At 40.9% G+C, this 12374-nt stretch overlaps 1 protein-coding gene across 1 annotated transcript in view; it reads right to left on the bottom strand.

Moving 5' to 3' along the window:
- Window positions 1-12374, bottom strand: part of ITGA9 (integrin subunit alpha 9) — a 210822-nt gene that overhangs the window by 66714 nt on the left and 131734 nt on the right. The window contains exon 18 of the mRNA XM_057431474.1: window positions 4923-5073. Within this exon, the coding sequence (XP_057287457.1) occupies window positions 4923-5073 (151 nt within the window). The remainder of the gene's footprint in view (window positions 1-4922; window positions 5074-12374) is intronic.

Here is a 12374-nt window from a genome sequence, read left to right as displayed (position 1 = left end):
GTACAAGACTTTCTTTCTAATCCAGAAAGAGAGAGCGCTGCATTAGACTGCAGAAGAAAAATCCCTGAGCTAGTAAGAGCATCGCTTTGGTTATGGGCAATATTCACACCCAACACGAAAGGTGGGAAAATACTGTGCCTGAGGAAACCATAACCTCACTGTTCATCCTGCCCCGGCCTGGCCCCACTAACTTCACTCAGCTGTTGCTTGCAAAAGCTGCTGTGAGAGCAGGAATGTTACACACAGCTGGCTTTGGATGCTGGGAGCCTGTCTGAAGTTTAGGAACAATCTGTGGCTGGAAATGATGGTTAGCAGTGGGATTTCCTGACCTACTCTCTCCATAACTAGTGCTGAAATGGGGTTAGCTGATAGATTTCTGCCAGTGCTTGAAGAGGAGTGAGAGATTAATGCTATATATATTGGGTTATTGCTGTATGCTTTACTATATTATATATTCTATTTTTAGACTACTACTGTAAAATCTCATGCCATAGCTGAGCTGATTTAACAACAATATAGCTCTGCCCTATATCACATTAAGTGCCACTGCCAACAAGCTTACACTGCTTTTTCTGCAACTGTATTGAAAATACCCCTCTGCACTGAGCAGCTTTTAATAAACAGTTAGCAAAGTGCCAGGGGCTGACAAGCATTTTCAGCAAAACATCACAAGCCAAGAGGCAGTTCCAAGAGGTGTGAAATGGTGTAGAAATTAGTACCAATAGTGTTGTATTCTTTTTCCAGACTTATCACACAGCAACACTCTGCATTCTTTGTATAGGAAAGTGGTAGCACCTCTGTTAAGCGTATTTTTCAGGCACTGAAATAGGATGCTTTCCTGAAGCTATATTAATATTATGGGATAATAGACTTTAAGATTAGGAAAAAAGAAATCATTTAAAAACCTACTCTACAGCAAAGAAGGGACCAAGATTTCTTTGTCAACAAAATAAAGAAAAAATCCAAGTGGACAGTTGAGATCTTTCCCCCTCCCTCTTTATTTCTTTTTTAAAGAGAACACAGAATCTTGGAATGGTTTGGGATGGAAAGGACCTTAAAGACCATCTAGTTCCAACCCCCTGCCATGATTAAATCTTCCTATATTTCAAAAGGAGCATTTTTCTTAGTGGGCACATTTGGAAATTCACTGCAGTACTTCCATGTATCTGTAAAATAACACTTACAGAGTAAGAGCTTGAAACCTGCACAGGAGTTGTATCAATATCTGAGCTTCACCACTGTCTTAAAACCACACCCAGCCTCAGCCCAGCTCTGAAAGGACTTTGTCCTTTTTGATGATTTTTTTTTACTTTAATAGGAGTTAAGATTGGCTTCTTAAAATCCCAAACAGTTTAACCCCACCAAATTTAGGAGTTGAAAAATAAGTATTATCATGCCCAATAAGAGGTACAATAACTGGCATAATTGTAAGGCACTAAATGTAAACATACAGGAAAAGAATATGTACACTCAGCTACTGGAGATGACAGCCGCAGCTGTAACCCACATCTTCAGGAGTTTCACCAGTTAACAAATTCAGTATTTTATAGTTACATGCCCATTTTCCCAGAACAGTCTCCTCTCTTTAGAAAGGGTGAAGGGATGCTTTGAAGTGTAGGAGGACAGTGACACCTCAGTGAAGGCAGCCCCTTCAAAGGGCAGTAGCAATGAGAGAGTTGGAAGTGCTGCAGGGAGTACAGGCAGGAATGAAAAGTCATCCTGTGCCCCATACTGTGCCTCTCAAGAGAAGGACTGTCTGTCAGGAGCTATGGAAAGAAAATGCTGGGCTTCATCCATGGAGACAGGGAGGACTGGCTGCAGCACAATAGGAAAATCAGACAGTGGAATAGGTGGAGTCTCCAAAAGATCAGTTGGCAAATGCTTTTTCACCTCATAAAGATGAAGCAAAGCCTTGCCAGGTATCACAGAATCATAGATACCTGGCAGTTTCAAAGGAACCTCCCCACTTCCCTGGTTGATTATTCTAATGTTTGATTGTTCTCTAGCTAGTGTCTCATGAAACCTCAGTCTACAGGAAGGAAAGTGGAGCTAGCTCCACACAGACCCTCCAGAGAATGATGAACCTTCATCATCATCCCTGAACTAGACCACTCCATTTCTTTTCAAACAGAAGATGGGGCATTTTGTCTCAATCACTCCTTTGAAAAAACCCAGCATTAAACCTCTGCACTGCCAGGTCTCACTGCAACCAAGCTGCAGAAAGAAATAAACCCACACTGAATCCACTAGATATGTCCCCAGTGGGGGCACAGCAAAAACACATGGGGGACTCACAGCATCCTGAAAGAACTCCAGAGACAGGTCACGGAAGGCCACCATGTGATGATGGTTCTCAGAGTTACCTTGCAGAGAAGGGATCAAGCAACCACATGGAAGTGACCATTACCTTCCACTTTAGTGTTATGCGTTAAAAAGCAGTTGCTGCAGAAAGTTTCCCACAAGAAGCTCTTTTGATTCCAGAATTGCTCCACTAAGAGAAATCTTAAGAGTCATCATTTTTATTCTGGCTTTACGTTATGGATTTTTGCCTGGGCAGTGTTCAATCAGGAACAAAATCTATTTAAAGTACATGCACAGTATGTATTATACATATGTATATATTATAAGGATGCTGGGGAGGGACTCTAGTGATAGGACAAGAGGTAACGGGTTAAAACTTACTTAAACAGGGGAAGTTTAGATTGGCTATAAGAAGGAAGCTCTTTACTGTGAGGGTGGTGAGGCACTGGAATGGGTTGCCCAGGGAAGTTATGAATGCTCCACCCCTGGCAGTGTTCAAGGCCAGGTTGGACAGACCCTTGGGTGACATGGTTTGGTGTGAAGTGTCCCTGCTCATGGCAGGGGGGTTGGAACTTGATGATCTTAAGGTCCTTTCCAACCCTAACTATTCTATGATTCTATGATTCTATTATGCACAGATGTCAGGGGAAGGGAAGAGGTTGTGATATTGTACAAAAAATATAAATAAAAATGATTTTTCAGAGAACCTAAGGAAAACATAACACTGTAATTGAGGCTATGAGGTCCTAATCCAGTTTCCCAGCTGGTCAAATGGTGAGGCCAAGAATATATTAGTTTGTCCTGAAGCAAAAGCAGACTGAGAGGAAGCAACATTACCCAACACAACCTTGTGACTTGGGTTTTCAAAACTGCTTCTAAAATAATTATCATCCCCCCCCCCCAAACCCTATCAAATCAATCACAAGAACAGTGGGACAACAGGATTAATAGCAGATTATACCCTATATGTACTATATGCCCTGATTCTGTTTGCAAGACCTGAGAAAGAAGAAAGCCTACCTGCTTCCTTGCTGTGTGCTGTGTTTTTCTTTAAAGAAATGCTAGCTTCTATTAGCAGAAGACAGACTGAGTAGTGAGATAACCCTGCAACAATGTGATTTGCTTCCAGAAACTACTCCTTCTAGGCAGCATTCAGCACAGATGTTTCAAGTGTGCATTAGATCCAGGCTCAAGGTAAAATACCAAGGGAAACATCACATCATCTTCAGCTTGTTCCCTCGCAGTGTTGGCCAAGAAGAACAATGAAGGCAATTGGTGTACCAGTTAGTCCGTGTGTGCAAAATATTCAACATGTAAGCATAGAAGGAAAAAAGAAAAGGCCGCAACAACCTTTTAAAAGAACATGCATCAAGCTTTGTTTCTTTCCCAGTGCAAAGGAATGGAAACCTTCTCACTGACTTCAATGGGAGCTGGGCCAGACCCTGGAAGTCTTCACATAAAACTTCCATTAAAGAGAAGTTGTGTATTGGCATAAGATATTTATATTTTATCCCCTGCTTTTTTCCTCCTGGTAAACGGCATGCAGCACATAATGTCTAAAAATTAAGCTTGTATTACAAAGACAGCTTTCTGAGGCTTACAAATGCGTTAAACATAATAGCCAAAACTGAACACTGAAAGAGCATGTATAAGAAATTACCATATTTTGGTTTTTTTATGCATTGAGTTCATTGAAGAGGTCTATAACAACCAAAATCTACCATATAACATATGTTTACCATATAACATGACAAATAATAGCAAAGTGTCATTGGTGCAATGGACCAAGTTATTCCCATACTTTGCAACTGTTGTACTACTGTTTTTAATATTGCTCTTACAGCTTGCAAAGCAAAGCTCCAGCAGAAAGAGAAATGATTGTGAAAAGCAGGAGCAAACAGAATGTTGTTATGCTTGTACAGCTCCCATTTTGCACAAACCTTTTCACATTACTCAAGCTCAGACAGCTTCTGAGGCGATCAGTTTGTAAAACCCTCAATTCAGTGTTCACATTTCAACAACTTTATCTCTAAATGAACCCATACCAATGAAAATATCTATGTATTCCAATTTAAATGCAAAGAGACTGGCTCAAAATATTCACCTGACTCCACACAGATGAAATTAAAAGCACTTCTGAGCTCCTGGATCTAGCGGTGTGCCCTGGCTACAACCCCAACTTGCACCAGGATGTGAGAAAAGAACAGCCTTGTTCTCAATTTCAATGAAGAGAAAACCTAAGAGCTGAGATCAGATCACTAGGATTGCTGAGTGCAGAGTGGCACTACTCAAACTAGAGACATTGTGTATATCAGCACCACTTGGTACCCTACCAGTTTCCAAACCGGCCTCTTAATACCTTAATACCTCAACCAAACAGTCTTTCTTTTTCATTAACGTACCCCAAATAACAGTGCTGTGACTTCTACACAAACGCAGAGCATGTAATTACATAGATCAAACCCACAAAATTAAAACTCAGTAGAGCTTGGAAGAAACTCAAGCCCAGCATAACCAAAATAACTTACACATCTCAACAGTGTGGACCAGGATGCCCCGTGTCCCTACATCTTGCAACTAAATTGTTAAGAGACCTACTCAGCAACATTAGCCTTTCTTACCTTTTGCCACATTTTGATGAAGAAGAGCTCTCCAGAAAAATTGAAGAAAACATTGGTGTCATAGGCATCATCCCCAACGTTAGAGATGGAAATGTTAAGTGAGATGTTCCTCACCGCTCCCAGGGCCAGGTAGGCAGTTCTGTCATCAACACTGTAGGCAGAAACAGTTACACTGGTTTAACTCTAGGCAATTTCCACACTCTGGTCCATCTTTCTTCCTGCTATGGAATTGTCACAACTCAACCGCTTAAAAGCTTGGTAGTCAGTAATTCAGGAATGTGCTCTCTGGCCAATGCATAGTGCAGGTGTGGGTGTGTGTACTAGGAATGAGCAGCTCCTGAGTCATGGATCTGACACTGTCTTTTGTGACTGTAAGGAAACCCCACGATCCTCATGTGGAACTGTTTCACATGACTTATTGTTAATATGGTTTTAGTGAGAATATAATAGCTGAAGACTGTAAAGTAACTGAACAGGGGAAATGCAACAAGTTCAAGATAATATGCCCACATTCAAACACACAATCTGTTTCAGTTTGTCCCTCAATAATTCAAACTTATTCTAACATTCTAGTAACTTCTTAGAGTTATGCTATGGATAGAAAAAAACGTAAAGAGAGCAAAATAAAATACAGAAACAGGTGTAAGTGAAAATAAATGTACAGAAATTGCAACAAATGTCCATAATCTCTCTTCAGGTGTTTAAGCTGGACCTAACCCAATGGAATCATCTGTGAGGGGAATATCTATGCAATAGCTGAATTAAAATAACAGATATATATCATGAATCAACACACTATTGTAATATGGCATCACAGATTACGAACACAGACAGATATGCACACAGAGGCAAATATAAATATGCATCTATGCATATACATATTATTCAATATTTAATCATACTAGGCTGTCCAGAAGATGAGCTAACAAGTAGGAATAAATACTAAATTACAGTATCAATGCACACATCTGCAGACCTGGGAACTAAAAGTATAGTAAAAGATAATATGGAATATACCAGTAGAAATGTAAATATAAGAAAAAATAGCCAAAATATCAAATTGGCTACTGGAGTCTCAGACCATTCTACATCACAGAGAAAGAGATAGTGTCACAGAGAATACAGCAAGTAGCTGGTCAGAAAAGAGCGGAGACCTTCAGCCACACAGCAGGGAGGTGGCTCTCAATTATTTCCTATAGGGCACAGCCAGCCCAAAAGTACAAAGGAACCATCTCTAAGGAAAAGTACCCTCTCACACGGCCCTGCCAGGTGCCGTTACACAATACACATGCCTGCAGCAGCACACAATGACACACAGCAATCAGTAGCTGGCCAAACCACTTTCCATTCACCCAATTTCCATGAAAGAATGGCTGTGCCAAGGATGTATATGCTGCCACACACTGCTCTTCTGCATATCAGCAACTCTAAAAATGTTTTCCCAACATTATAGTTTATTCTCAGAGTCAACTATCAGTGAGAATAAATATTTACAAAAGCATATGCAGCGCAGGATCAACTGCAAAACTAGTTTGAGAGGTGCAAATGGTTTGAGTTACTGCTTCTTATATACCAAATTAATGGCACAACCATACAAGAACACTTGGAAGCTTTTAAACTTCAACATTTACAGCAGAAAAAGCAGACAAATTATGAAGATGCTGAACAATCTGCTGGGATTTCCTAATTATCAAAAGTGCATATTTGAAAGCAATGAGATAAACCAGTAATTTATTACTGCGAATTATTTCTCATGTACTTTATAATCTCACTTCTTGCAATCACTTCAGAACTTACTCAGCACCTATCAAACTCATTAGCAAAATCTGGAACCACCGCTTCAGTAAGCAAAGGAGCACTACAAGGAATTTGTCTTATGCTTTATCTCATTTATCTTTTATTTGACACTAAATGCAATGTATGCTACAGGATCCTCCCTGAATTGGTAATAGCGGCACGTAGAGATCTAACCTCAAGTCAAGACAATCAAGAATATTCTTCCTACTGAATAATAAAAAATACTTAAAATTAAATCCTATTTACAACTAAACCCACCAAAAAAAAGGCAAAATAAGCACCACTGCGTTGTTACCCTTTTCCAAAGCTACCACTCCTCTGTTAAAAGTACATCATACCAAAATGATGGTTCTAACAACATTTTCCTTAGCAGAGAAAGAAAACCTGCTTCCTAAGACCACACTGCAGTTGCTCCTATGCAAAATTCATACACTAAGAAACTGAAAAACCTCACTGATTTTAGGCTGGTTCAGTTCTTCCTCTAAAAGGCTGTATGAGATTGTGCTGCAAGTCTCATTTTAAGAGAGCCAGCTTTCTGAATCATTAAATCTGTGTACATCTGGAATGAGTCAGGTTCACTTGCAGTAAGAAGAGGATTAGTAATCTCCCTGTTCACAGGGGAGTTCCCAGGCCCTGTTTGCTGCTTGAGAGAAGCCAACGTCATGGGGTGCAAACAGGCTGCTGGGGTGCTGGAGCAGCTCTACTGCCAAGCCAGTGCCATCCTCCTCCAGTGCCTGCTGTACATTAAGTGGCCTAGCTGCAACATCAAAATATGTCAACTAAAGAACTGTTGTCACCTGCCAGAAACAAGAAAACAAACTAAAGCCATCCCTTCACCTCGATATGTCAAACAACTTAAGAAACATAATTAAGTAATAGCTTTCAATTTATGTTTTGTTGGCTGAGAACTATAAAGCTGCCAACATTCTCACCCTGGCCCTTGTAACCTCGTTTACATCAAGGAGCTAAATATAAAAAGACACAAGGCTAAAAATAAAAAGACACAAAAAAAAAGGAAAAAAGAAAAAGGGGGGGAAAATACCAAGATGTAATCATTCAGTTGGATAGAACACCACTATTTCATTACATCAGGAACTACGCACAAGCACTATGCTGAGTAAAAGTTCTGGGTAGACTGTAGATGCATATATACATCGTATATAGGCAAACACATTTGTACACACATATGTACATGAAGGCACAAGAAGGATGTAAAGCTATCAATAGTTACTTGAAAAGTCTGACATTTGGAAGTACTAAACACCTGCAGCTTTCATTTCCACGACCCAGACTTACAGGTAGCAAGCAATTCTGCTGCGCTTTTGATTTCACTGGCCATGGTACTACACATCAAATGTAAATAGATATAGTTGATGTTTTCCTCGTAAGTGATTAAGAAAAGGGAACTAAATTCTGGGATAAAGCAAGTGTCATCTTTTTGCATGCTCAAACGTTCTTTTTTAATACCTGCACCACATCCTTGCACTATGGTCAGCAAGGGAAGAAAGACCAGCTGGGAAAGGCACACTGAAAAGATCTGCAATTTTCATTTCCCCACCCCCAAAAATGCTGGTGTTTTTATTAACGTGGGCCAAGGGAGACATAATCCACATTCCAAAAGGTACTCGGGGACATAGTGCTCTATTTCCTGCACTAGAGAGAATTTTTGGTAAAAAATGAAAAAGCGTTCAGCACTTCCTCTGAGCCTGCACAGACCATGCATAGTGCAAGGAATGGGATGGGGTCGCACTTACCCTGTTAGTCTGGGTCACCAACTTTCTCTGTTATATTAGGAGCCTTTCTTTACAGTGAATCAGCACCTATATTGATAAATCACCGCTACTGCTCAATGGACAGTGGAAGTTACAGCTGAGGCTTGAGACTGCAAGTGCACAAGAATGCTTTGAACAACTGAAGTCCAATCTGTCCTCCAGCTCCATCAGATGCAACCATCGCACCTTTCGCTTGTGAATTAGTAAGGGGTGTGAGTCCACAACATTGGTCCTGTGACAGATCCAAACAGATTTCTACCTTCACCAACCAGGATTGCAGTTGTTTTTCACAGTTCCTGTAGTACTTGAATATGATTTTGTCCCCACAGACTCTTTACCTTTCTCCTGAGTTTTTAGCACAGGCTACAGGGCAGTTGAACTCTGGGAAGCTTTGCAAATACTTAAACCTCAAAGGCCAATGAAAAGCTGAAACCCTGAGCTGATCTGGGAATTCTTTTGGTGTCTCACTGGAAAACTGAGAGGTAGCAGCCCCACAAACAAACCCAAACCAAGTAAAAATTTTAAACAACCCCACAGGGAGCAAAGCTATTGACAGGCTAAGAGAGCTGGGTTTGTTCAGCCTGGAGAAGAGAAGGCTCTGGGGAGACCTTATAATAGTCTTCCAGTACTTAAAGAGGCCAGCAAGAAATCTGGAGAAGGACTTTTTACAAGGGCCTATAGTGACAGGACAAGGGGGAATGGCTTTAAAGCTACCAGAGGGGAGAATGAGACTAGACATTAGGAAGAAATTCTTCCCTGTGAGGGTGCTGAGGCGCTGGCACAGGGTGCCCAGGGAAGCTGTGGCTGCCCTATCCCTGGCAGTGTTCAGCTCCAGGTTGGATGGGGCTTGGAGCAACCTGCTCTAGTGGAAGGTGTCCCTGCCCATGGCAGGGGGTTGGAGCTGGATGAGCTTTAAGGTCTTTTCCCACCCAAACCATTCTATGATTCCATTCTATGGTTCCATTGGATTTTACACTGCTTGGTTACGTTGTCTTGACATTGCATATGCATGCAAGTTCAATTCTCTCTGCAAAGTTCACAGCCAACCTAGACTTAGGACTCAGCCAGACACTCAAGATTTCATGGCTTATCCTGCATTAGCTGAGCTGCTGCCTTTCCCCTCTCACACTGAAGCCTACACTAAGCAAAGGTACTAAGAGACCTCATGTGGTTGATGGCTACAGCCTGAGATGCACTAAGCCAGCTATTGTAAACTAGCTCAGAGACCATCATATTGTTTCATTAATGATCTTTTCTATGTCTCAAGTGGAAACCTTGCAGTGTGCTCTTAGTAGCAGACAACATAAGGTGATGAACAACAGAGAATTCAAGATACGGTCAACCAAGGTTCTGTGTCAGCAGAGCACAGTTTGGGAGCAATATCATACCAGTGTTTCTCCCTATGAAGACTGACTAACAATGTGCCAGTGTTTCCTCATTGGAAGGGACCGAATGTCCCGCATGAAAGAAGCACCTACTGCAGTATGCCCAGGACCAGGACGTGGAACTGCTCCTGCTGGCAGTCTTCTGGAGCAGAGCTGCTGTCTCTAGCCCTTCACTTCCCATATATATTGCAGTTCAGGAATATGGCACAGAGTGTTATCTTTTCCACCCTACAATTAAATTTTCAAAAAGGGGGAGGGATAGGCAACACTCTAGAAAGTCCTTTTTCCTTTTTATGATGGTATTGAAACAATAGAGTACTTTCTACTTACAGCTACTTACCATATATTCAAAGCTTTTCTGGAAATAGATGTCTTTTCCCCAAATGTAGTTTCTCCACACAACTCCCCCATAACTATACAACAGATATAATCCCCAATGACCTATATCTTCAAATTTTTAAGTAAAAAGGACAGAGCCGGGCACAACACCCACATAAAACACCCCTTATCACCCTACAGAAATCTGGTGCCTTTTAATATTATCAGTAATTTCAATTGTACACAGATGTTCACAACCCTGTATAAACAGAACTGAAGAAGCAATGGGGAAAGAGCTGCCTCTGTTTTCACAATGTTTACCCCAGGGAGCAGCTTTTGGTTTGAATGAAGCTACCCTGGTTTATGAAACTGTCACATGAAAGCAAGATGAGGCACAACATCTACAACAGCTCTAATCTAATCTTTCACCCTTGCAGACACACATACAAACCAACATCTTTTATAATCGCAAGCAGTGTCCTTGGAATAAATGGTACTGTGCCCCCCTGCACGTGTGTGTAAGAGCATCCTAAGGTTGGAATACAAACAAAATCTAGTTACTAGTGGCAGAAAGAAATGCAAAAGACAAATGCTACCAGGCATGTAGCTGAAAGTTGCACACATCAGCCTGACATGAAAGAAACAAAACCCCCTGTTTCCTATTTCTTAAAATACTCAGAGCTCTATTAAAATAGGTGATTGTTGACCATAGATGTGGCATGAATCAGTGTCACCTTCTAGCATACTGTTTCTAGGAATTAGATCATTACAGAATCATCACACAAACCACGTATTTACCATAGAAATTATGCCTTCAGAAATAGATCTCCTATTATTAGACAGTTTCAATTGCTTGTCCCATTCCTGGGATGCTGGGGCATCCATATATTAAAGAAAACATACTCACTGAGGAGGGAGAAAAAGACCAGTGCTTCAAACAGCACACACTTTTAGAAGTCAATAAAAGCAGCTAATCAGAGGTAAAACATTAGAAACAGTACAGGTTTACTACTTTAGGAAATCTGTTCTGCTGTGTTATATATCAGGAGTAAGTCACATCTAAATGTCAAACATGATAAGCCATAGCACATTTCCTCTAGAGCTCATGTAAAACCAGCAAGACAATTTACCTGGTGACCTGTGAAGAACCTCAGCTTTTCCAGGTTTTGTAATTGCAGGACGCTACATAAAAAGTTCACATAGCTGCATCACCGAAGGGTATGTGTACAGATACATACACATGCATGGATGCATCAGTCAAGACGCATTCTACAAATGCAAAACAATAGTGCACCTTCTTCAAGTTGAGGTCTGGAAAGCATCAAGAACTTCCACCTCTGGAGGTAGCTCATGTATGATAGTGTTGCCTGAGGTTAAGCTTTTGTTTTGTTAGCCTTGTACTTTGGTTGCTAAAGCAAGGAACAATATGGTAACTTGAAGTATCTTAGGTCTGTAAAACACTCATGTTGAGATGCTCACAAGGAGGGCCAGGTTATACATTAGTTCAGCAATGATTTCAGGTTATATAGAAAAACATCTCTTTAGGGTCTAGTTTAAAAAACAAACAGCAAAATCCTACTCCAGTAGATACAGTCAAGTGACTCCTACAAAACAAAACCAGTATTTAAGAAGTGACAAAACTGGCTTGTACGGTATGCCTGACTGATCATCAGTGGACTGTTACTAGAAAACAGAGATTGGAAATCGACATTCTTGTATGAGATGTGGACTACTGAGGTTTGTTACCACTCATCACTTGATGGCTCCATTACCATCCATATGGGTTCAATCACCACATGTTCAAAAGGAGCAGGACTGCCCACTGCTATCAAACTGGACTTATTTATTTATTTTGGGAGAGATTTATGAAGCTCTGAGTGCAACTAACCAGATGGAAACCAAGACACCTTTTCTTCTTCCCCCTTCACCCTCAACAAGGGAAAACATTCACTTGTTCCTGAAACGATGCTCCCACTGCAAGTTGTTCTACATCCTGATTAATTGTGGGCACTGCTGAGCAGCCCTTTCCAGAAACTGAAAATCCCATCCTGGATGAGCTACAATAAAGTTTTCCATGCACCTCACAAATGCCGCATTCAATACATTAGCAACTATCTGAAGTTAAAAGATAATTCGAAGTAAAGGTGAATTAGAAATCAGAATTCTGCTTCCTGGATTCA

The sequence above is a fragment of the Pezoporus wallicus genome, unplaced genomic scaffold, assembly GCF_028554395.1.
Source record: "Pezoporus wallicus isolate ANWC-B61680 ecotype Strahan unplaced genomic scaffold, APGP_CSIRO_Pwel_v1 scaffold_11491, whole genome shotgun sequence".
Classification (NCBI taxonomy): Eukaryota; Metazoa; Chordata; class Aves; order Psittaciformes; family Psittacidae; genus Pezoporus; species Pezoporus wallicus.
The sequence above is the reverse complement of the archived record's forward strand: the minus strand, read 5'-3'. Positions and strand labels throughout refer to the sequence as shown.